The following is a 21627-nucleotide window of genomic DNA, read 5'->3' on the forward strand; positions in this document are numbered from 1 at the left end:
GTTTACAAAGTCGTCACCCAAATTAGAGGATACATTAACTTGTTTAGTAGATACAATGAACTGAATTTATTTATTAAATTTTTTAGTTGAATTTTGCTTGTGTAATAGATGTGCTCAAAGAAAAACTTGAAGAGCAACAAACACAACAAAAGGAAGAATTAGCTAGAGTGAAAGCTCAACAAGTCGTACTCTTTCATAGCGTGTTTTGACGATGAAAGAAACTAGACAATTAAAGGTACTCCAAAAATTGTTTATTGTTTTAATACATATTCTTAGATGATTCATATATTATTAGTATAGCTTAATTGTATATGGATCTATTTGTTATATTTTACTTGTGTCATAGTTGATAAATGATAAATGTCCTATTATTTGATTCGATAAATTTGGTTGTGTATTGGATGAGACATAAGTTGTGAATTGGTTATTTTTGTTGGAACCGTAGACGGTGGAAATATCCAAGTTTTAGGGGAGGTTCTGCCAAAATTTTTCTAAACATTTTGGATAAAACTTAATGGAAAAAATTATAATTAGTGTTATATCTTGTTTCTAATTTTTTGTTTCGGTTTTTCTTATTTACAGGAGTTCTGAAATGGTGACCACATGCTACCTTGAGGGCTCAAGAATATTTTGATTCATAGAGACACTAATCTATGTTAGAACTTTTAAATTTTTGTTGAACTTATGCAAGACATATAACTTGTAGAACTAATCAATGTACAAACTAATATTATTTTGTTTTAAAACAATTTTAGCTAAAAGGATCTTGTTTGAATTATGTATGTTTTTGCATATTATATAGACGTAGACTTGCTTATTAAAATAGTTAATATATTAGTTAATTTAAAAAATAATTTAGTAAATTATGCATGCAATTTGTATTAAAAAAAATGTTACAAAATAATTAATTTGCTTTTGTAACTAAAGAAAAAAAATGTTACAAAATCATGTTACATTTTGTAACAAAATTTTATGATAGGAAAAAATAGATTGTTACCAAAAATACCTTGAATATTAAAATTTGTTACCACTTTTGTAACGGCCTTTGGTTTTTTGTATCAGAAAAATTTGTTACAAAATATTATTTTGAATTGTAACAGTTCCATTTTTTGTTACAAAAACTTTTTGTAACAGGACATACTGCAACGGCCCCTTTTTTTGTTACAAAAAACTTTTGTTTCAAAATTTCGATTTTTTGTAACAATTTTTTTTGTTACAAATATTGCTTTTTCTTGTAGTGTTTCCAGATCTTTTCTCTTAACGCGTCTCGTTCATTAGCCATTTTGGTCTTCACCTCGAAGTAATCCTCAAAGTAACTACAAGAAAGCTTCACTAGTTCTCTACAGTCATCGAGCATTGCCGCATGCATACTCATATAGGCTGCATCAGGAATCTCTCCACTAAAAACATGGTTATTTATCGGTGGTTGTTTTGCCTTCTTTGTCTAACGACCCAGTACAAGACTATCTGGAATAACAACCATGTTAAGTCTAATAAGCACACCAACTATGTGCACACAGGGGATTCCAATGGATTCCATACGCAGGTAAGAGCATCTGAATTCATCATCCATCTCGCCCCAAGAAATATTCCATGATCTACCTTGGCGATACATGGCCACCTCAAACAATGTACACGTGCTTGTCTTCTTCGAAGAAACTACTCTGACATTGCTAGTTAGTAATAACACCTCCCGAAATAAGACAAAGACCTTTCGTGTGTATACTGTTGCTGCAAACCACTCTAACTCCTCCAATCTTGTTTTCACAACCGGATCTCCATAAGCAGATTTGTAATCAGCAACCACTACTCTCCTACTCATGAACTCTAAATACTATTGGAAATGCTCAATAAATTCCCTCAAGTTGTAGCCATTGTGTATAAACTTTCCTATCTGCATATTCAGTGCCTCACACCTTGATGTTGTCTTGAGCCCAGCAAAGAACTTACCCCTAATATGGGCATTCGACCACATATGTTTCTTCTCGTACATATCCTTGACCCATGAATTTTGTTGCAACCCAAATTCTTCAACTGTCTCATTCCATATATCTTCAAAGTCATCGACCTCCAAATCCCCATTAAACAAAGACGAAACTTGGTTATAAACCGTGGAATACCTACTCGAGCGGTCGCATTGCGTAGCAAGTGCCAGTTGCACAACCTATGATGTGATTCTGGAAATACAGCTTTGATTGCACTCTTCATGGCTTGATCACCGTCGGTAATAACAGACTTAGGAGCCTTTCCTTTCATGGCCTTCAGAAATGCCCGAAGCAACCACACATAGCTTTCCTCCCCTTCCTTCGAGAGAACTGTGCATCCAAACACAATAGTGCGCATGTGGTGATCCACGCCAGAGAATATCACAAGGGGACATTTGTACTTGTTCCTCCCATACGTCGCATCAAACCCTATAACATCGCCGAAAACACTGAAATCATATTGACTTGCGCCATCACACCAAAATATATTGTGGAGCCTTGGTGCACGAAATTGTGATCTCTAACAATGGCGCCAAAAACTTGGTACGCACGATCTAAATCTCAACTCTTTTTCACAACTCCGCACAACTAACCAGCAAGTGCACTAGGTCGTCCAAGTAATAAACCTCACGTTAGTAAGGATCGATCCCACGGAGATTGTCAGCTTGAAGCAAGTTATGGTCATCCTTGTAAATCTCAGTCAAGCAGATTTAAATGGTTATGAGGTTTTGATAATTAAAACATAAATACAATATAAAATAAGATAGAGTTACTTATGTAATTCATTGGTGAGAATTTCAGATAAGCGTCTGGAGATGCTTTGTTGCTTTAAAACCTCTGCTTTCCTATTGCCTTCTTCCAACCATGCGTTACCTCTTTCCATGGCAAGCTGTATGATCTTCTCGGATGAAAACAAATCCATATGCGCTATCACCGCATGGCTAATCATCTGTTGGTTCCCGCTAGCGTCGGAATAGGACCATTGTTCTTTTGCACACTGTCACTTGTGCCCCACATTCACAAGTTTGAAGCTCGTCACAGTCATCCCTTCCCAGATCCTACTCAGAATACCACAGAGAAGGTTTAGACTTTCTGGATCTCAGGAATGCTGCCAATGTTTCTAGCCTATACCACGAAGACTCTGATCTCATGGAATGAAATACTCTGTTGTCAGGAGAGGCAATCATGCGTCGTGAACCAGGAGGCCAAGAGATACACACAAGCTATTGCAGATAGAACGAAAGTGGTTGTCAGGCACGCGTTCATAAGTGAGAATGATGATGAGTGTCACGAGTCATCACATTCATCAGGTTAAAGTGCGAGTGAATATCTTAGATAAGAAGTAGGCGTGAGTTGAATAGAAAAAAAATAGTACTTGTATTAATTTATGAAGAACAGTAGAGCTCCACACCTTAATCTCTGGGGTGTAGAAACTCCACCGTAGAAAATACATAAGTGAAAAGTCTAGGCATGGCCGTGAGGCCAGCCTCCAAACATGTACAATAGTCTAAGATTTACCAAAAGACTACTAAAAGATAAAAAGATATAAAATAAATCTCTAAAAGTAGTTTTTATACTAAGCTAGTAGCCTAGGGTTACAGAAAATGAGTAACTAAGTGCAGATAGTGCAGAAATCTACTTCCGGAGCCCACTTGGTGTGTGCTTGGGCTGAGAAATGAAGTTTTTTCGTGCATAGGCTGTTCCTGGAGTTAAACGCCAGCTTTGGTGCCAGTTTGGGCGTTTAACTCCAATTCTGGTGCCAGTTTGGGCGTTTTACGCCAAGATGTTTTAGGCTGATTTTGAACGCCATTTTGGGTCATCAAATCTCGGGTAATGTATAGACTATTATATATTGCTGAAAAGCCTAGGATGTCTACTTTCCAACGCAATTAAGAACGCGCAAATTGGGCTTCTGCAGCTCTAGAAAATCCATTTCGAGTGCAGGGAGGTCAGAATCCAACAACATCTGCAGTCCTTTTTTAGCCTCTGAATCAGATTTTTCTCTCAGGTCCCTCAATTTCAGCCAGAAAATACCTGAAATCACAGAAAAATACACAAACTCTTAGTAAAGTCCAGAAATGTAATTTTTGAATAAAAACTAATAAAAATATAATAAAAAGTAATTAAATCATACTAAAAACTATGTAAAAACAATGCCAAAAAGGGTATAAATTATCCGCTCATCACAACACCAAACTTAAATTGTTGCTTGTTCCCAAGCAACTAAAAACACAATAGGATAAAAAGAAGAGAAAATACAATGAATTCCAAACTTATCAATGAAAATTAGTTTCAATTAAATGAGCGGGACTTGTAGCCTTTTTGCTTCTGAACAGTTTTGGCATCTCACTTTATCCTTTGAAGTTTAGAATGATTGGCATCTATAGGAACTCAGAATTTAGATAGTGTTATTGACTCTCTTAGTTCAGTATGTTGATTCTTGAACATAGCTACTTTATGAGTCTTGGCCGTGACCCTAAGCATTTTGTTTTCCGGTATTACCACCGGATACATAAATGCCACAGACACATAACTGGGTGAACCTTTTCAGATTGTGACTCCGCTTTGCTAGAGTCCCCAGTTAGAGGTGTCCAGAGCTCTTAAGCACACTCTTTTTGCTTTGGACCATGACTTTAACCGCTCAATCTCAAGCTTTCACTTGACACCTTCACGCCACAAGCACATGGTTAGGGACAGCTTAGTTTAGCCGCTTAGGCTAGGATTTTATTCCTGTGGGCCCTCTTATCCATTAATGCTCAAAGCCTTGGATCATTTTTACCCTTGCCTTTTGGTTTAAAGGGCTATTGGCTTTTTCTGCTTGCTTATTTTTTTTCTTCTTTTTTTTACAAGCTTTGTGTTCACTGCTTTTTCTTGCTTCAAGAATCAATTTTATGATTTTCAGATTATCAATAACATTTCTCCTTTTTCCACTATTCTTTCAAGAGCCAACAGTTTTAACATTCATAAACAACAAATTCAAAAATATGCATTGTTCAAGCATTCATTCAGAAAACAAAAAGTATTGCCACCACATCAAAATAATTAAACTAATTTCAAGATATAATTCGAAATCCATGTACTTCTAGTTCCTTTGCAATTAAAAACATTTTTCATTTAAGAAAGGTGATGGATTCATGGGATATTCATAGCTTTAAGACATAGACACTAAACACTAATGATCATGTAATAAGACACAAACATAAATAAAACATAAAGCATATATTTCGAAAAACAGAAAAATAAGAACAAGGAAATTAAAGAACGGGTCCACCTTAGTGATGGCAGCTAGTTCTTCCTCTCGAAGATCTTATGGAGTGCTTGAGCTCCTCTATGTCTCTTCCTTGCCTTTGTTGTTCCTCCCTCATGGCTCTTTGGTCTTCTCTAATTTCATGGAGGAGGATGGAATGCTCTTGGTGCTCCATCCTTAGTTGTCCCATGTTGGAACTCAATTCTCCTAGGGAGGTGTTGATTTGTTCCCAACAGTTTTATGGAGGAAAATGCATCCCTTAAGGCATCTCAGGGATTTCATGATGAGGACTTTCTTTATGCTCTTGTTGAGGTCCATGAGTGGGCTCTCTTTTTTGCTCTATCCTTTTCTTAGTGATGGGCTTTTGAGATGAATCTCTCCATCTCCCATGACTTGGAGTTAGAAGTAACTGCCTTCCTTTCCTCTTTCTAGAGGGTTTTCTGGCCTTAGGTGCTATTAATGGTTATAGAAAAACAAAAAGCAGAGCTTTTTCCACACCAAACTTAGAATGTTTGCTTGTCTTCGAGCAAAAAGAAGAAAGAAGGGAGTAGAGGAAGAAGAAATGGAGGAGATGGAGGTGTGAATGGTTCGGTTAAGGGGGTTTTAGGTGGTTATGATGTGTGAAAATGGAAGAGTGATGAGAGGCTTATATAGGAGTGGAGTGGAGAGGGAATTCTTGTAATAGGGTTGGCTTTGGGAGGGAAATGAAGGTGATTGGTGGAGGTTATTTTGGGGAAGAGTGTTATGGAAAGGTGTGAAGAGGAGAGAAGAAGAGGTGGGGTAAGTGGGCATCCTGTGGGATCCACAGATCCTGAGGTGTCAAGGAATTTGAGTTCCTGCACCATTTTGGCGTTCAAACGCCCATTCTGTGCCAAATCTGGCGTTTAACACCAGCTCTGCTACCTTTCCTGGCGTTAAACGCCAGTCTGCTGCCCATTCTAGCGTTTAACGCCCAGAATGCTGCCAGGCTAGGCGTTAAATGCCCATTCTACTATCCTTACTGGCATTTAAACGCCAGTAAGCTTGTCCTCCAGGGTGTGCTATTTTTGATGCTGTTTTTCATTATGTTTTTGATTTTTCATTTGTTTTTGTGACTTCACATGATCATCAACCAAAAGAAAACATAAAATAACAATGGAAAATAAATAAATATAATTAAATAACATTGGGTTGCCTCCCAACAAGCGCTTCTTTAATGTCAATAGCTTGACAGTGAAGCTCTTAGAGAGCTTCACAGAGACTCGGAGCTTAATGATGGCCTCCCAACACCAAACTTAGGAGTTGAGTGTGGGGGCTCTGTTTGACTCTATATTGAGAGAAGCTTTTCATGCTTCATCTCCATGGTTACAGAAGATGATCTTTGAGCCTTAAACACAAGGTAGTCCTCATTCAATTGAAGGACTAACTCTCCTCTGTCCACATCAATCACAACTCTTGCTGTGGCTAGGAAGGGTCTTCCAAGGATAATGAATTCATCCTCTTCCTTCCCAGTGTCTAGGATTATGAAGTCAGGAGGGATGTAAAAGCCTTCAACCTTCACTAAGACATCCTCTACAAGTCCATAAGCCTATTTTCTTGAACTGTCTGCCATCTCTAGTGAGATTCTTACAGCTTGCACCTCAAAGATCCTTAGTTTCTCCATTACAGAGAAGGGCATGACGTTTATCCCTGACCCCAGGTCACACAGAGCCTTCTCAAAGGTTATGGTGCCTATGGTACAAGGTATTAAGAACTTTCCAGGATCTTATTTCTTCTGAGGTAATTTCAGTTGAACCAGATCATTTAGTTCATTGATGAGCAATGGAGGTTCATCCTCCCAAGTCTCATTACCAAATAGCTTGACATTCAGCTTCATGATTTCTCCTAGATATTGAGCAACTTGCTTTTCAGCAATATCTTCATCCTCTTCAGAGAAAGAATACTCATCAAAGCTCATGAATGGCAACAGTAAGTTCAGTGGAATCTCTATGGTCTTTATATGAGCCTCAGATTCCTTTGGTTCCTCATTAGGGAACTCCTTGGAGGCCAGTGGACGTCCATTGAGGTCTTCCTCACTGGAAATCACTACCTTTTCTTCCTCACTAGGTTCGGCCATATTGGATGTGTGGATGGCCTTGCACTCTATTTTTGGATTCTCTTCTGTATTGCTAGGGAGAGTACTAGGAGGGATTTCAGTAACTCTTTTACTCAGCTGACCCACTTGTGCCTCCAAATTTCTAATGGAGGACCTTGCTTCAGTCATGAAACTGAGAGTGGTCTTAGATAGATCAGAGACTACAGTTGCTAAGTTAGAGTGGCTCTGCTTAGAATTCTCTGTCTGTTGCTGAGAAGATGATGGAAAAGGTTTGCTATTGCCAAACCTGTTTCTTCCACCATTATTATTATTGAAGCCTTGATTAGGCTTCTGTTGATCCTTCCATGAGAGATTAGGATGATTCCTCCATGAAAGATTATAGGTGTTTCCATAGGATTCTCCCATGTGATTCACCTCTTCCATTGCAGGAGTCTCAGGGTCATAGGCTTCTTCTTCAGAATAAGCTTCCTTAGTACTGCCTGTTGCAGCTTGCATTCTAGATAGACTCTGAGAAATCATATTGACTTGTTGAGTCAATATTTTGTTCTGAGCCAATATTGCATTAAGAGTATCAATCTCAAGAACTTCTTTCTTCTGAGTTGTCCCATTATTCACAGGATTCCTTTCAGAAGTGTACATGAACTGATTATTTGTAACCATTTCAATGAGTTCCTGGGCTTCTGTAGGCGTCTTCTTTAGATGAAGAGATCCTCTAGCAGAGTGGTCCAATGACATCTTGGACAATTCAGACAGACCATCATAGAATATACATATTATGCTCCATTCTGAAAACATGTCAGAAGGACACCTTCTGATCAATTGCTTGTATCTTTCCCTAGCTTCATAGAGGGATTCACCTTCCTTCTGTCTGAAGGTTTGGACTTCCACTATAAGCTTGCTCAACTTTTGAGGTGGAAAGAATTTGGCCAAGAAAGCATTGACCAACTTTTCCCAAGAGTTCAGGCTATCTTTAGGTTGTGAGTCCAACCATGTCCTAGCTCTGTCTCTTACAGAAAGGGGAAAAGCATAAGTCTGTAGACCTTAAGATTAACCCATTGGTCTTAACAGTGTCACAGATTTACAAGAATTCAGCTAAAAACTGATGAGGATCTTCCAATGGAAGTCCATAAAACTTGCAATTCTGCTGCATTAGAGAAACTAATTGAGGCTTAAGCTCAAAGTTGTTTGCTCCAATTTTAGGAATTGAGATGCTCCTTCCACAGAAGTCAGAAGAGGGTGCAATAAAGTCACCAAGCATCTTCCTTGCATCTCCACCATTGTTATTGGGTTCGGCCATATCTTCTTCTTTTTCAAAAAATTTTGTCAAGTCCTCTCCAGAGTGTTGTGCTTTAGCTTCTCTTAGCTTCCTCTTTAGAGTCCTTTCAGGTTCCGGATTAGCTTCAACAAGAATGTTCTTATCCTTGCTCCTGCTCATATGAAAAAGAAGAGAACAGAAAAGAATAGGAATCCTCTATGTCACAGTATAGAGATTCCTTTATGTGAGTAGAAGAATAGAAGAGTAGAATGAAGAAGGGAGAAGATGAAGAATTCGAACACAGAGTGGGAGAGAGTGTTTGAATTTTTAAGAAGAGAGGTGTTAGTAAATAAATAAATAAATAGAAAGAGATGAGAGAGAGAGAGAGAGAATTCGAATTTTAAATTAAAATAAAAGGAAAATATTTTTATTTTTATTTTAATTATTAGTTAGTATTCAAAAATTAAGGGAAGAAATAAAATAAAATTTGAAAACTAAATAAATTAATTAATTAAAAAGATTTTTGAAAAGGTGGTTAGTGATTTTCGAAAATTGGAGAGAGAAAAGTAGTTAGGTGGTTTTGAAAAAGATATGATTGAAATAGTAAACCTTTAAAATCAAACAAAAAGTTAAGTGGTTAAATACAAAAGATTTGAAAATCAATTTTGAAAAGATAAGAAGTTAGAAAAGATTTTGAAATTGATTTTGAAAAATATATGATTGAAATCTTATTTTGAAAAAGATTTGAAAAGGAAATTAAAAAGATTTGATTTTTTAAAATTAAAGTTGATTACTTGACTAAAAAGAAACTAAAAGATATGATTTTAGAATTTAAAGATTGATCCTTTCTTAATAGGCAAGTAACAACTTGAAAATTTTTGAATCAAAATATTAAATGTTAGTATTAATTTTCAAAAATATGAAACAAAATTAAGAAAAAGATTTTGAAAATTGATTTTGAAAATTTTTGAAAATAAAAAAAATGAAAAAGATTTAATTTTTGAAAAAGATATAATTTTTAATTTTAAATTTTGACTTGACTAACAAGAAACAACTAAACATTAAAAGTTTTTGACCAAATCAATTCAAAATTTTGAAAATTATGAGCAAAATAAAGGGAAAGATATTTTTTTGATTTTTAAAATTAATGAAGAAAGAGAAAAACATCAAACAGACACAAGACATAAGAAATTAAAATCAAAACAACTAATACATGCAAGAACATACACTTTGAATGTCAAGATGAACACCAAGAACACTTTGAAGATCATGATGAACACCAAGAACATGTTTTTGAAATTTTTTAAGAAAAAAAAATATGCAAGACACTAAACTTAGAAATTTTTAATCTATAGACACTAATAATTCAAGAATGCATATGAAAAACAAGAAAAGATGCAAAACAAGAAAATATAAAGATCAAACAAAGACAATCATCAAGAACAACTTGAAGATCAATGAAGAACAATTCCATGCATGTGTTCTTCGAAAATTTAAAGAAAAATTAAAAAGATGCAATTGACACCAAACTTAAAATTTGACATTAGACTCAAACAAGAAACACAAAATTTTTGGTTTTTTATGATTTTATTAATTTTTTTTTGTATTTTTCGAAAATTATTTGGAAAAAGAGAGAATAAATAAATTCAAAATTTTTAATAGGAATTCCAGGAATCATGCAATGTTAGTCTAAAGCTTCGGTCCAAAAATTTAGACATGGCTAAATAGCCAGCCAAGCTTTATGTGAAAGCTCCGGTCCAAAAGATTAGACATGGCCAAATGGCCAGCCAAGCTTCAGCATACAAATCAGACATACAATAGCCAATTAGATGGAAATCCAAAGGCTCTTGCAATGATAAGTGGAAGTCTCAATCCAAAAAGAATTAGACATGGCTTAGCAGCCAGCCAGGTTTTACATATCATCTGAAACTCTAGAATTCATTCTCAAAAATTCTAAAGAACAAATATATATATATATATTTGAATTTTTTTCAAAAATAAAAAGCTTAAAAATAAAATAAAATTACATAATCTGAGCAACAAGATGAACCGTCAGTTGTCCAAACTCGAACAATCCCCAGCAACAGCGCCAAAAACTTAGTGCACGAAATTGTGATCTCTAACAATGGCGCCAAAAACTTGGCACGCACGATCTAAATCTCAACTCTTTTTCACAACTCCACACAACTAACCAGCAAGTGCACTGGGTCGTCCAAGTAATAAACCTTACGTGAGTAAGGGTCGATCCCATGGAGATTGTCGGTGTGAAACCCGGTTAATTAACAGCTAATTAACCCATAAATGAGAATTTATTCTAGAAATCCAAAAATGTGATTTTTACGGCTTAATATGATAGAGGAGATTGAGACGAGAATTTCGGTACCAATTTTATAGAAATCGGACCAAGATTGGACCGAACGGACCAAACTGGGCCAACCGGACCCAAAGTGAGCCCTTGGCCCAACTAAACTAAGCCAAAACCCTAGTTTTCAGCACTCTCTCTCCTCATTTGTTACACACACACGCTGAAATGGAGTAAGGGAGGGGAAGAACACTCTCTCAAACTTCTATCTCTCACTTGATATTCAAACCACCATAACTTTTGATCTAGAGCTCCGATCGCCGCACCGTTTGCGGCCACGCGTTCATCGCGAAGAGCTCCACAAAACCCATACAATCAATTTTGAGGTAAGCTACGTTTTCTCTTCGAATTTCCAGCCTTGATTTCGAGTTTCATGAGCAAAAATGTTGAGATTTTGGGCTCTTTGATGTTATAGGACCCAACTCTCTTGAAGGAGAAGGTTAATCTTGTCTCCTTGGACCTTGGGTGTGGTAAGATTCTCAACCCTAGTGTAATTTATTGTTCTATAATGTTTGGATATTGAGATGTTGTGTATGGGTATGATGATTGTGGCTTAGGTTGTGTATATGTGAATATTGGGGCTTGATTGAGACCTTGGAAAGCTTGAAAAGGGATTTTTGGTGGTAAAAATCTGTTCTTGGAGGTGTTGAGACCTAGAGGACTTGTGGACAAGTGGTTTGGAAGTGCTCCGATTGAGCTTGGGAAATCGGCTAAGGTATGGTTTCGGTTTCTCGTATCTAATATGTAATGTGGTAGGAAATACTTAGGCTAGAGGCCCTAAAATAGGCATTGAATTGATGATGTTGTTGAATGGTTGAGATATATGATGTGATCATATATGTGATTATGAATATTGATGCCTTGATTGTGTGATATATGAGAAACTACATGTTGTGATATATGCTTGATGAATGATTGAGGTTGAATTGGTGGGTGGTACCATGTTGATGGTGAGTATGATGATGATTATGTATAATGATGTTTGATTTGGAAATGGTATTATCGGAAATTGGGATGAGGAAGGATGTGTGATATGATATTGTGTTTGCCCTGTAGCCATTTGATTGAGAAGTGTTAAAATGGTTGGACGGTGGTTTGCGGAATTTTGGTAAAGTGTCAATGTGTGAGTTGAGGATGGCTTGATGTTGATTTTGGTACATTTTGATTGATTTCGAAAAAGGCGAAATTGGCATGTTTTGGTTGATTTTGAAAAGAGTTGAAAATGGTTTGTTTTGAAAATGACACCTTGTGGTTTTGTATGAAAACATGGTTTTCGGGCATGTTTTGACGGGACATAACTTGGAATACGGATTCCCATTTTGTACCAAACTTGTTTAGAAATGAAATTGGATCCGGAATGTCCACGCCACTGGAAGAATGGGCAGAAAACGATTTAAAATGAGAAAGTTATGTCCGTCGGAAGATTGGGGGTTGAATCTGTGAATTCTGCAGCTTTTAACTTAGAAAAGTTTTAGCAGAATGACCCTCCGCGCGTAGGTGCACTTGGCGCGTACGCGCCATTATTCAAGAAAGCACCATCCATGCATGGGCGTGGTGTGCGCGGGCGCATCGATGCGCTGCACCAAATGCCCAGCTATTTTCCCGAGAGTTGTGCCAGAGTTGTGCCAGTTTTGTGCCTGGGGCGCAAGAGCACCCACGCGTACGCATGGCTGATGCTTGCGCGTCGTTTGGCTATTTTTCAATCCGCGCGTCCGTGCGTATGTCGCTTACACATCGATGAGTTTTGTGGCCATCCACGCGTGCGCGTGGAGTGCGCGTATGCGTGGCCCTATTTTCATCCCAAAGTTGATTTTTGAGTTTTAAAGGCCAAATTTCATACTTCTAAGCCTCCGATCTCACCACTTATGTCTTAAATCATTATGATATGCCTAGCAATGAGACAAGGAGCTAGTGAATGTGGTAACTTGCGAGTGAAGCAAGAGAAAAATGAATGATCAATGAGGATCAAAGATGATTATGTGAGATGCAGAGGATGGCGGTGGAAGTGCTTGTTATGCCATGGGCCAAAGGGCCGTAATTGTTAATGAATCGGCTGGTTTTGGATTTAACCGTGAGCCGGATGGCTGGATCATTGCCATGTTACGGCGGAGCCATGATTATGGCTAAGTATAAATGCATATATGTTGTTGAATGAATTGTGAATGTTTGCACTTCCACTATCGGAGATGAGGGTTTCCCTGGGAGGAAGCAGTTACTAGCCACCACGTGCTCCAGGTTGAGACTCGAAGCTCTTTTGACCCTATGTCGTCAGGGTGGCCGGGCACTGTGAAAGCCCCGGATGAGCTCACCCCCATAAATATTCACCAGTGAGGGTGATGGATATGGATCATGATTATGATCACGATTTGTTGAGTATAACTCGAGTTGGGGAGACACGACAGACGGACAGTCCAATGGTTAGCTACCAGGACTTGTCGGGTTGGCTCTATAACCGACAGATGATATCATCAGCCACTAGGGACAGGCATTAATCATATGCATACTATATGAATTGTTTGAGATTGCCTATTTGACTGCATATTACTTGCTAATTGTCTAAATGCCTTATCTATTCCTATTTGTATATCTCTTGTTTGATTTAGCTGTGTTTGCTACATTGTACTCCTGCTGGTGGTTGGGAGGTCTGAAGGAATTGGAAAGGGAAGTATTAGTTAGACTGAAGGATCTTTAGTCAGTTGCCACTTATGGTTTAGCTTGTTTATAAGCTTTGATATTATCTGGAGGAAGTCCTAGGATTGCCTTCGGCTTTCCTCTATTATTACATGTTATATATGGGGAACTGTTACCATGCTGGGGACCTTTGGTTCTCACCCATGCGGATTTTGTAGTTTTCAGATGCAGGACGCGAGGCTTCTTGTTGAGGCATGCTGGAGACTTCTGGATTAGTGAAGATCCTTGTTCTCAGGACTCTGTTTTGAATTTATGATTTCTCTTAGATACTTTTATCTCTATTGAATAATACCAACTCTGATGACTCCTCTTAGAGGGGATTTTGGAGACTAGGTTCTCTGTTTTTGTGTTCCTTTGGATTTCCTTTGGGGTTTCCTTATTTTATTATATGTATATATTGCTATGCTCGGACCGATTATCTTCGCATCCGGATTTGAGTTTTGATATTCCCGTTTTTGACACTCTTTTGTATATATATTATCTCGTGTTAGCTTATCCCTGTTCGTTACGTTATCGATCGGAGTGTTGCGCTTTCAAGTTACGGTTTTTGTTTACCCCTTTTTCTACAAAGGCTCCTAGTTATAATCAATCATTCATACTACAATACGTACTAAATTTTAATTCTAGAGGTCGTAATACCTTGCCATCTTGGAATTATAACTTAAGCATAAGACCCTGTATGGTAGGGTGTTACAGTCGGCTTGAAGCAAGTTATGGTCATCCTTGTAAATCTCAGTCAGGCAGATTTAAATGGTTATGAGGTTTTGATAATAAAAATATAAATACAATATAAAATAAGATAGAGTTACTTATGTAATTCATTGGTGGGAATTTCATATAAGCGTCTGGAGATGCTTTGTTGCTTCAGAACCTCTGCTTTCCTATTGCCTTCTTCCAACCATGCGTTACCTCCTTCTATGGCAAGCTGTATGATCCTCTCGGATGAAAACAAATCCATATGAGCTGTCACCGCACGGCTAATCATCTGTCGGTTCCTGCTAGCGTCGGAATAGGACCATTGTCCTTTTGCACACTATCACTTGTGCCCTACATTTGAAGGTTTGAAGCTCGTCACAGTCATCCCTTCCCAGATCCTACTCGGAATACCACAGACAAGGTTTAGACTTTCTGAATCTCAGGAATGCTGCCAATGGTTCTAGCCTATACCACAAAGACTCTGATCTCACACAATGAAATTCTCTGTTGTCAGGAGAGGCAATCATGCGTCGTGAACCAGGAGGCCAAGAGATACACACTCAAGCTATTACAGATAGAACGAAAGTGGTTGTCAGGCACGCATTCATAAGTGAGAATGATGATGTGTGTCATGGGTCATCACATTCATCAGGTTGAAGTAAGAGTGAATATCTTAGATAAGAAGTAGGCGTGAGTTGAATAGAAAAACAATAGTACTTTTATTAATTCATGAAGAACAGCAGAGCTCCACACCTTAATCTATGGGGTGTAGAAACTCTACCGTAGAAAATACATAAGTGAAAAGTCTAGGCATGGCCATGAGGCTAGCCTCCAAACGTGTACAATAGTCTAAGATTTACCAAAAGACTACTAAAAGATAAAGATATAAAATAAATCTCTAAAAGTAGTTTTTATACTAAGCTAGTAGCCTAGGGTTATAGAAAATGAGTAACTAAGTGCAGATAGTGCAGAAATCCACTTCCAAGGCCCACTCGGTGTGTGCTTGGGCTGAGCAATGAAGCTTTTTCGTGCATAGGCTGTTCTTGGAGTTAAACGCCAGCTTTGGTGCCAGTTTGGGCGTTTAACTCCAATTCTGGTGCCAGTTTGGGCGTTTTACGCCAAGATGTTTTAGGATGACTTTGAACGCTAGTTTGGGCTATCAAATCTCAGGTAAAGTATGTACTATTATATATTTCTAGAAAGCCCAGGATGTCTATTTTTCAGCACAATTGAGAGCGTGCCAATTGGGCTTCTGTAGCTCCAGAAAATCCACTTCGAGTGCAGGGAGGTCAGAATCCAACAGCATCTGCAGTCCTTTTTCAGCCTCTGAATCAGATTTTTGCTCAGGTCCCTCAATTTCAGCCAGAAAATACCTGAAATCACAGAAAAATACACAAACTCATAGTAAAGTCCAGAAACGTGATTTTTGAATAAAAACTAATAAAAATATAATAAAAAATAATTAAATCATACTAAAAACTATGTAAAAACAATGCCAAAAGGGTATAAATTATCCGCTCATCAAGCCTCCGCTGTTCATCCAACGAATACTTCCAAAACATACAGGGATCATGATTCTTTAACATTTGTAAATACGTTAGTGCATTATCCGTGTCACTGGTTCCAGCTCTTCTTTGCTTCTCAATTGCATTATAGATGTCTTTCACCTCGAACCCAACCATCTCGAATCCACCACTTTGGTTTGCAAAAGCTCAAAATATTGTCGGAGCTCGAAGGCTAGAGCTTCTCATCGTATTAATCTGGTGTAAATCCCCCATTTTTAGTGCCCGGTGAGACCGCATCATTCCCCTAAACCTTGCCTACAACATGTCATGGTTATGTTCATCGGAGAGGAACTCAACGTACCATCGCCCGTTCCTTGAGTCAACATGAACTTTTATTCGCGCATTACACCCGCATCGCGTTACTGGTCTAGGATCCATCTTCCTATCAATTCTATGAACATGCTTTGCATCTCGTTCACCTTGTCGTGAGCACACAAAAATTTGCCATATAATGTCTCCTTCAGATCCTGCCTTCTTGCAGCGCCCTACCTTCGACCGCCTTAAGGAAAATCCCTTAATTCGACCGAACTCGTTATAGAAGTCATAAGCATTTTTCAAATCCACAAACTCTATCATCATAATCTCCTCAACTCACAACGCATCAAAATCAATTGCACCAAATGAACCTATTCCGTCGAGAACGATGACATCTCTTTGGTCGTCTGCCTGACTAGCACCAATCGGAACAGATTCCGTTTCTGCAACAAATGTCTCATTACCTATCGGGTCCTCTTTCACCTGAAATAATCCATTACCATAGCAATACATAGTTGATGCCACGAGGTTGTCCTAAAAAATACCCTTACTTAAAATTCCATCAAGATTACGATGATATGCTTACCCCTGGAGTGACATTCTCTTGAAAATTAGATGAAACCTCCTCGGTCCCCTCCATTGTTACTCGCCAAATCCCAAACCGCTAACAACTATCTTCTAGGTTGTTCGATATTATTAAATCAGAAACGAAAAACCCAAGGATAAAAAAACAAAGACAAGACATCATAAATTGATCTAAACAATCTTATTTCTTATCAATTCTATTTTTTTCTTATAGAAGAAATGGGGAAGGCGTTGGAGCCATCATCACAAATAACAAGTGGTTATGTTACTTAACACTATCTACAAAACAAATATCACTTATCAACTAAGAATAAAATAGGTAAAAAGTTTCATTTTGATACAAATTCAAAATTAGAAATAAAAGGAACATAAGGGGATTTTCTTTGCTTGCCTTTTTTTTTCTATAAGAATGACATAGGCAAAACAATATAACAGCTACAATTTTATTTTTTTTTCTTTATTCTCTTTTTTTTTCATGCATGTGTCCTAATTCAATGTGGATACAAGAAAGCTTAAATGTGTCTTTCTATTTACTTTACCAGGTTCACTTAGTGCAGCTCAAACAGCTTCTTTGCTGTCCAACTGTACCTCAATCAGGCCCAAGTCAATAAATATGGTAATGCCAATAAAAAGAAATGTTAACATCCACAATGAGTGCATAACTAAAAATATATGTTCTTTATGAACTATTTTTATGTTCAATAAAACTTAAGAAACTATGTATTCTAATCAAAGAAGTAACTGACAACCTTCACATAAGCAACACGAAAGAAATAAAAGCAAATCATTACAGATTACACATTTAAGCCTAATATATGAAGGGAGTAATTACTTTAAAGACATATATGTATTTCTTGTTATTGGAGAATTTGCATACTTCTTTAAAAACTTACAACCTGTAAAGGCAAATCTTTCAATAAAATGACATATGCAAGGGCAGTCACAATTATCTTAATTGATTTCAAAAGGAAATATGAAAAAGAAAAAAAAATGAAGAAATTCAAGGCATAGAATATGTGTAGTCTGCATTCATAAATTTTGCACCTTTAGAAACTCATGATTTTGTTGAATGCCAACCGCATACTCACAAGTTTTACCTAAAATAGGGTAAATAAAAAGCCAATGCAAATTTCAAGCATTTGAAAGAGAATTTAAGAAAGTGAAACTTATATTTCATTTCTCATCATATTCCATCATAACTCTTCTAAATACTAATTAAATTTTTTCTACTTATAGCTAGTTATTCTACTAATGATGCTAGGACCAAATTATACATGTTTCATACCTAAACTTCAATAATAAAACTCAAACTTGTAAAATTTTATTTGTAGAATCGTAAATTTGATCGATTTTGAACCTAAACTTGTATAGTTGAGAGTTTTTATAACTTTTGTATGAGATTACCATGATTGAAAAAATTTTCATGGGGACCAATGGAAGCAACAATAAGTTTGTGCCATGAAGACTTCTTATGAACCAAATGGGTTGCCTCAACACTTTATCCCCAGAGCCCAAGTGTAACGGGTATATTGCATTGCATCTCTCCCACATGAACCCCCCATGTCTCCTTCACTATCTGAACATGCTAACAAAAACAAAATTACAAACAGTTGGTGAGCAAAATGCAAAAAGGAAAAGCTGCCAACTTTGAAGGGATTCCAACATCATAAAAAGAAGAATTGAAAATGAATTTATAAAAATTAGAGAGCAATGAAAGATGGGTATTGATAAAATATAAGTAACAATTGCTTGAGTTGGAGAGTAGCATGAAAAATGCCCTTACCTCATCATCATTATGAACCTGAAACATCCTTGAAAGTATTATTTTCAAAACTTTGACAAACAAAAATACAAAATTAAGTTAGAATAAAGTTTCTCAGAAGGGTATTTAACCAATTCTCTTTATGCAAATAAAATATATACGCCTGGAGGAATTTTCGCTTATAACAGAAAGCACAATCCGTTTCTTCTTCCCTCTTTCATCATTAACTTACTTGCAATTTTTTCTTGTCATCCCTCAATTCCTATTCTCCCATTTCGTAAAATAAACCGAAAGATTTGTAACAAAAAAGTCCCCCTCAGTAATGAAAGTGAATTTATACTCGTGATTGTGAATTTATGATAATAGATTATATCATAAAGTAATACAAAATGTATGAAATTCAAGTATGAGAAGTAGTATTCATCTCAACGAAAGTACTTAGAAATTGAACTTAAGTTTAAAATATTCTTAACAAAATTTAATTGGGGCTTATCAAATTCACACAACTGGATAGATAAGGAAAATAGTGAGAACATACAAAAAAAAGCATAAACACAAATAAAAGATCCACAGGAACAAAAAAGCAGCGAATCAAGGCTATGTGTTTCAAATTCCATAGGAGCTAGGAATTTGAAATTATTTTCCCTATTTCATTGTTTGAATTTGAACAACACCATTTTACTCAAGTTTAATCATTTCATCTATTTCCTTATTTGTTCAATCTCACCAAATCCTAGCCTAATATTAAATTCTGAACAATTCAATTCATCTTAAAAAAACCTGCAAATAATAATAAGTATATCAATAAATAAAATTTTTTTTCCCAAGCCAATATTTGGCATAGACCCTTCTTTATTTTTTTCCCTTAATTTTCCTTACAGAAGCAGAAGAGTGTAACAAAGCTCTTAGTTACCACTTACCAATATTAAAAAGTATGCTCAAAATATCTCAGCTTGTACTGCTTCGGAAGAGTAAGCCTCCCTGAACCAAAGAAATGCACAACACCTTAACACAGTATCACATTTCAACACAAAATTGACTTTACAAACTACTAAAATTGTGGAAAACAACCCAGACACATCTGTTTGCTCCAACGAAAGAAAGAAAATTAGCATGGTGAAATATATAGCACTCATTAAAGATTAGTGGTTGTCGTTATAGGCTTCCCCAATTCCTAGCTCAAACATTCATACAGCAAAAAACTGCACTAACCTTGTGGATCTGAATCACTGGATCTGGTGGATAGAAGGCGCAACAGAGAGATATTGATATGAGTATGCTGAGATTCGACCCTAGTCCGTCAGATCAAGTGGCCAAAGATACTCCTTCCTTGTAGCTCAATCGAAGCAATTTCTCTCTATAGCTGCTCTTTTTCTTGTTCGATCAGATATGGCTCTTCACACGACGTCGTTTTGCCCGTTTCCAGTGTTTAGAATGGTAATCTAAATCAATAACAAATCTATTTCTAAACACTTTTCTAAAACACAGCTTTTGAACTAATTTAATATTTATAAATCAACCCCTACAACTTTTACATTTTATAAAACCTCCTAGGTCCTTAGAGGACCACATTATTCTTTTCCCATAGTAGAACCAGCCTTAATTCTCCATAAAAGATGAAAATAAAATCTGCTTGTTTAGGAGGGTCACCCATCTTGTGTGCCTCTGTAGAACCTGAAGAATGAGCTCAATGGTCACCCATCTTGTGTGCCTCTATAGAACCCGAAGAATGAGTCATTGAGCTTTCATCTTGGTCTAGTGCAAAAAAAAAAAAAAATTAACATAAATCTTTTCTTTAAGTGATGAGCATAATGCGTAAATAAAAAATTAATTTAAATAACTTAAAGTTATTTTATTTAATATTCATTATTATTGCTAAAATAATTATGTAATTTTAGATGTGATAAATGTGCAATTATGAATGTTAAAAAAAACTATTATTTTTACCTACAAAATTTTAGAACATTGACAAAATTATCAACAAAAGAACAAAATTAACATTTCACACATTAAATTTTAGTTGACTTTTTAAAAAATTAACAAAAATTTCAAATTACCCGTACTAGTTATCTTCAACCTTTAAATGATTGCCCCCTCCCCCTTTTTTTTTTCAAATTTTGAATTTCAAAATCTTCTGTCAACACTATTTTCTTCTTCACTCCCAAAAAAAAAACCAAAGAGATTTGTGTATTCTATGACTGACAGTTATAGCAAATAAAGAAAAAAAAGATATTATGGATAGAAAGAATAGATATATAGATGCCTGCTTCACACCATACATATATTCACATGATCTTTCTCAAAAGTAGACCTAGTTTATATCACAAACCTCCTAAGAAAGTGTTAATTTCAACAAATTCATTCTCTCAATGTTCACAACCTCAATGCCAGGAATGTTCCAGAACTCTTTAACACCCTTACCTCATTTGATTCCATACACAATATGAGGTCCCTTTCTTGAAATGTATGGATGGTTACACATTTTTCCCTTCCTTGAATCTCAAGATGTTGATGGCTTCTGTAACGACCCAACTTCTAGCCTGTCATGACCAAGGCTAGCAGCCAGGTGCTACTATTTAGCTGACTTTAGATACTTTAGACCATATATTAGGTGTATACATATGAGCCTGTAGCGCTAGTCGAGAATCGTGTAGCTAGTCGCGCATGTCAGAATAATTGTAAATTAAGTAGTTAATACAAAAAACAAAAAAGCATAGCATAGCATACACATATCATACATGAAAATGCCCGGAGGCTTAGTTCATCACAAAACACAATCATACTTAATTACTACTATATTATGTACATACTCCATCTGTAATGCTTACAGGCCCCGGCTCACAAGAGCCACCCTAGACTGGGATCCGTTCTACATTATTAAATAAATAAAAGACCTAGCCCTCTAAAAAGACTATTCAACAGCGAGGGCAATGACCACTATTATTAAGACTGCTACCACAGTTGTATCTTTAGTCTTAATTAAGAATTGGAGGTGAAGACTCTTTCTTTCCCCATCCATGAATATACTTTTTCGCTAAGAAAGCCTCTACTAGGCAAAATACCCTTTCGCTCCAATACTGTGAGCTCAAAATATTCCATATCTAGGATTTCCATTGGAATCGATAAAGTTCCGTGGAATTCATAATTGCA

At 36.6% G+C, this 21627-nt stretch overlaps 2 protein-coding genes across 2 annotated transcripts; both read right to left on the bottom strand.

Moving 5' to 3' along the window:
• Positions 1 to 1444: 1444 nt before the first annotated feature.
• On the bottom strand, positions 1445 to 15992 carry LOC112763382 (protein FAR1-RELATED SEQUENCE 5-like). Its single transcript, XM_025809068.1, has 4 exons — positions 15907 to 15992; positions 2188 to 2434; positions 1917 to 2068; positions 1445 to 1814 (listed from the first exon to the last, which is right to left on the bottom strand). Exons 1-4 carry the CDS (start codon positions 15990 to 15992, stop codon positions 1445 to 1447), a joined length of 855 nt encoding a protein of 284 aa, XP_025664853.1.
• Positions 15993 to 16130: 138 nt separating this feature from the next.
• On the bottom strand, positions 16131 to 16451 carry LOC140180618 (protein FAR1-RELATED SEQUENCE 5-like). Its single transcript, XM_072221871.1, has one exon. It carries the CDS (start codon positions 16449 to 16451, stop codon positions 16131 to 16133), a length of 321 nt encoding a protein of 106 aa, XP_072077972.1.
• Between the last annotated feature and the right edge of the window lie 5176 nt (positions 16452 to 21627).

This window comes from Arachis hypogaea, chromosome 17 (assembly GCF_003086295.3).
Source record: "Arachis hypogaea cultivar Tifrunner chromosome 17, arahy.Tifrunner.gnm2.J5K5, whole genome shotgun sequence".
In the NCBI taxonomy this organism is placed as follows: Eukaryota; Viridiplantae; Streptophyta; class Magnoliopsida; order Fabales; family Fabaceae; genus Arachis; species Arachis hypogaea.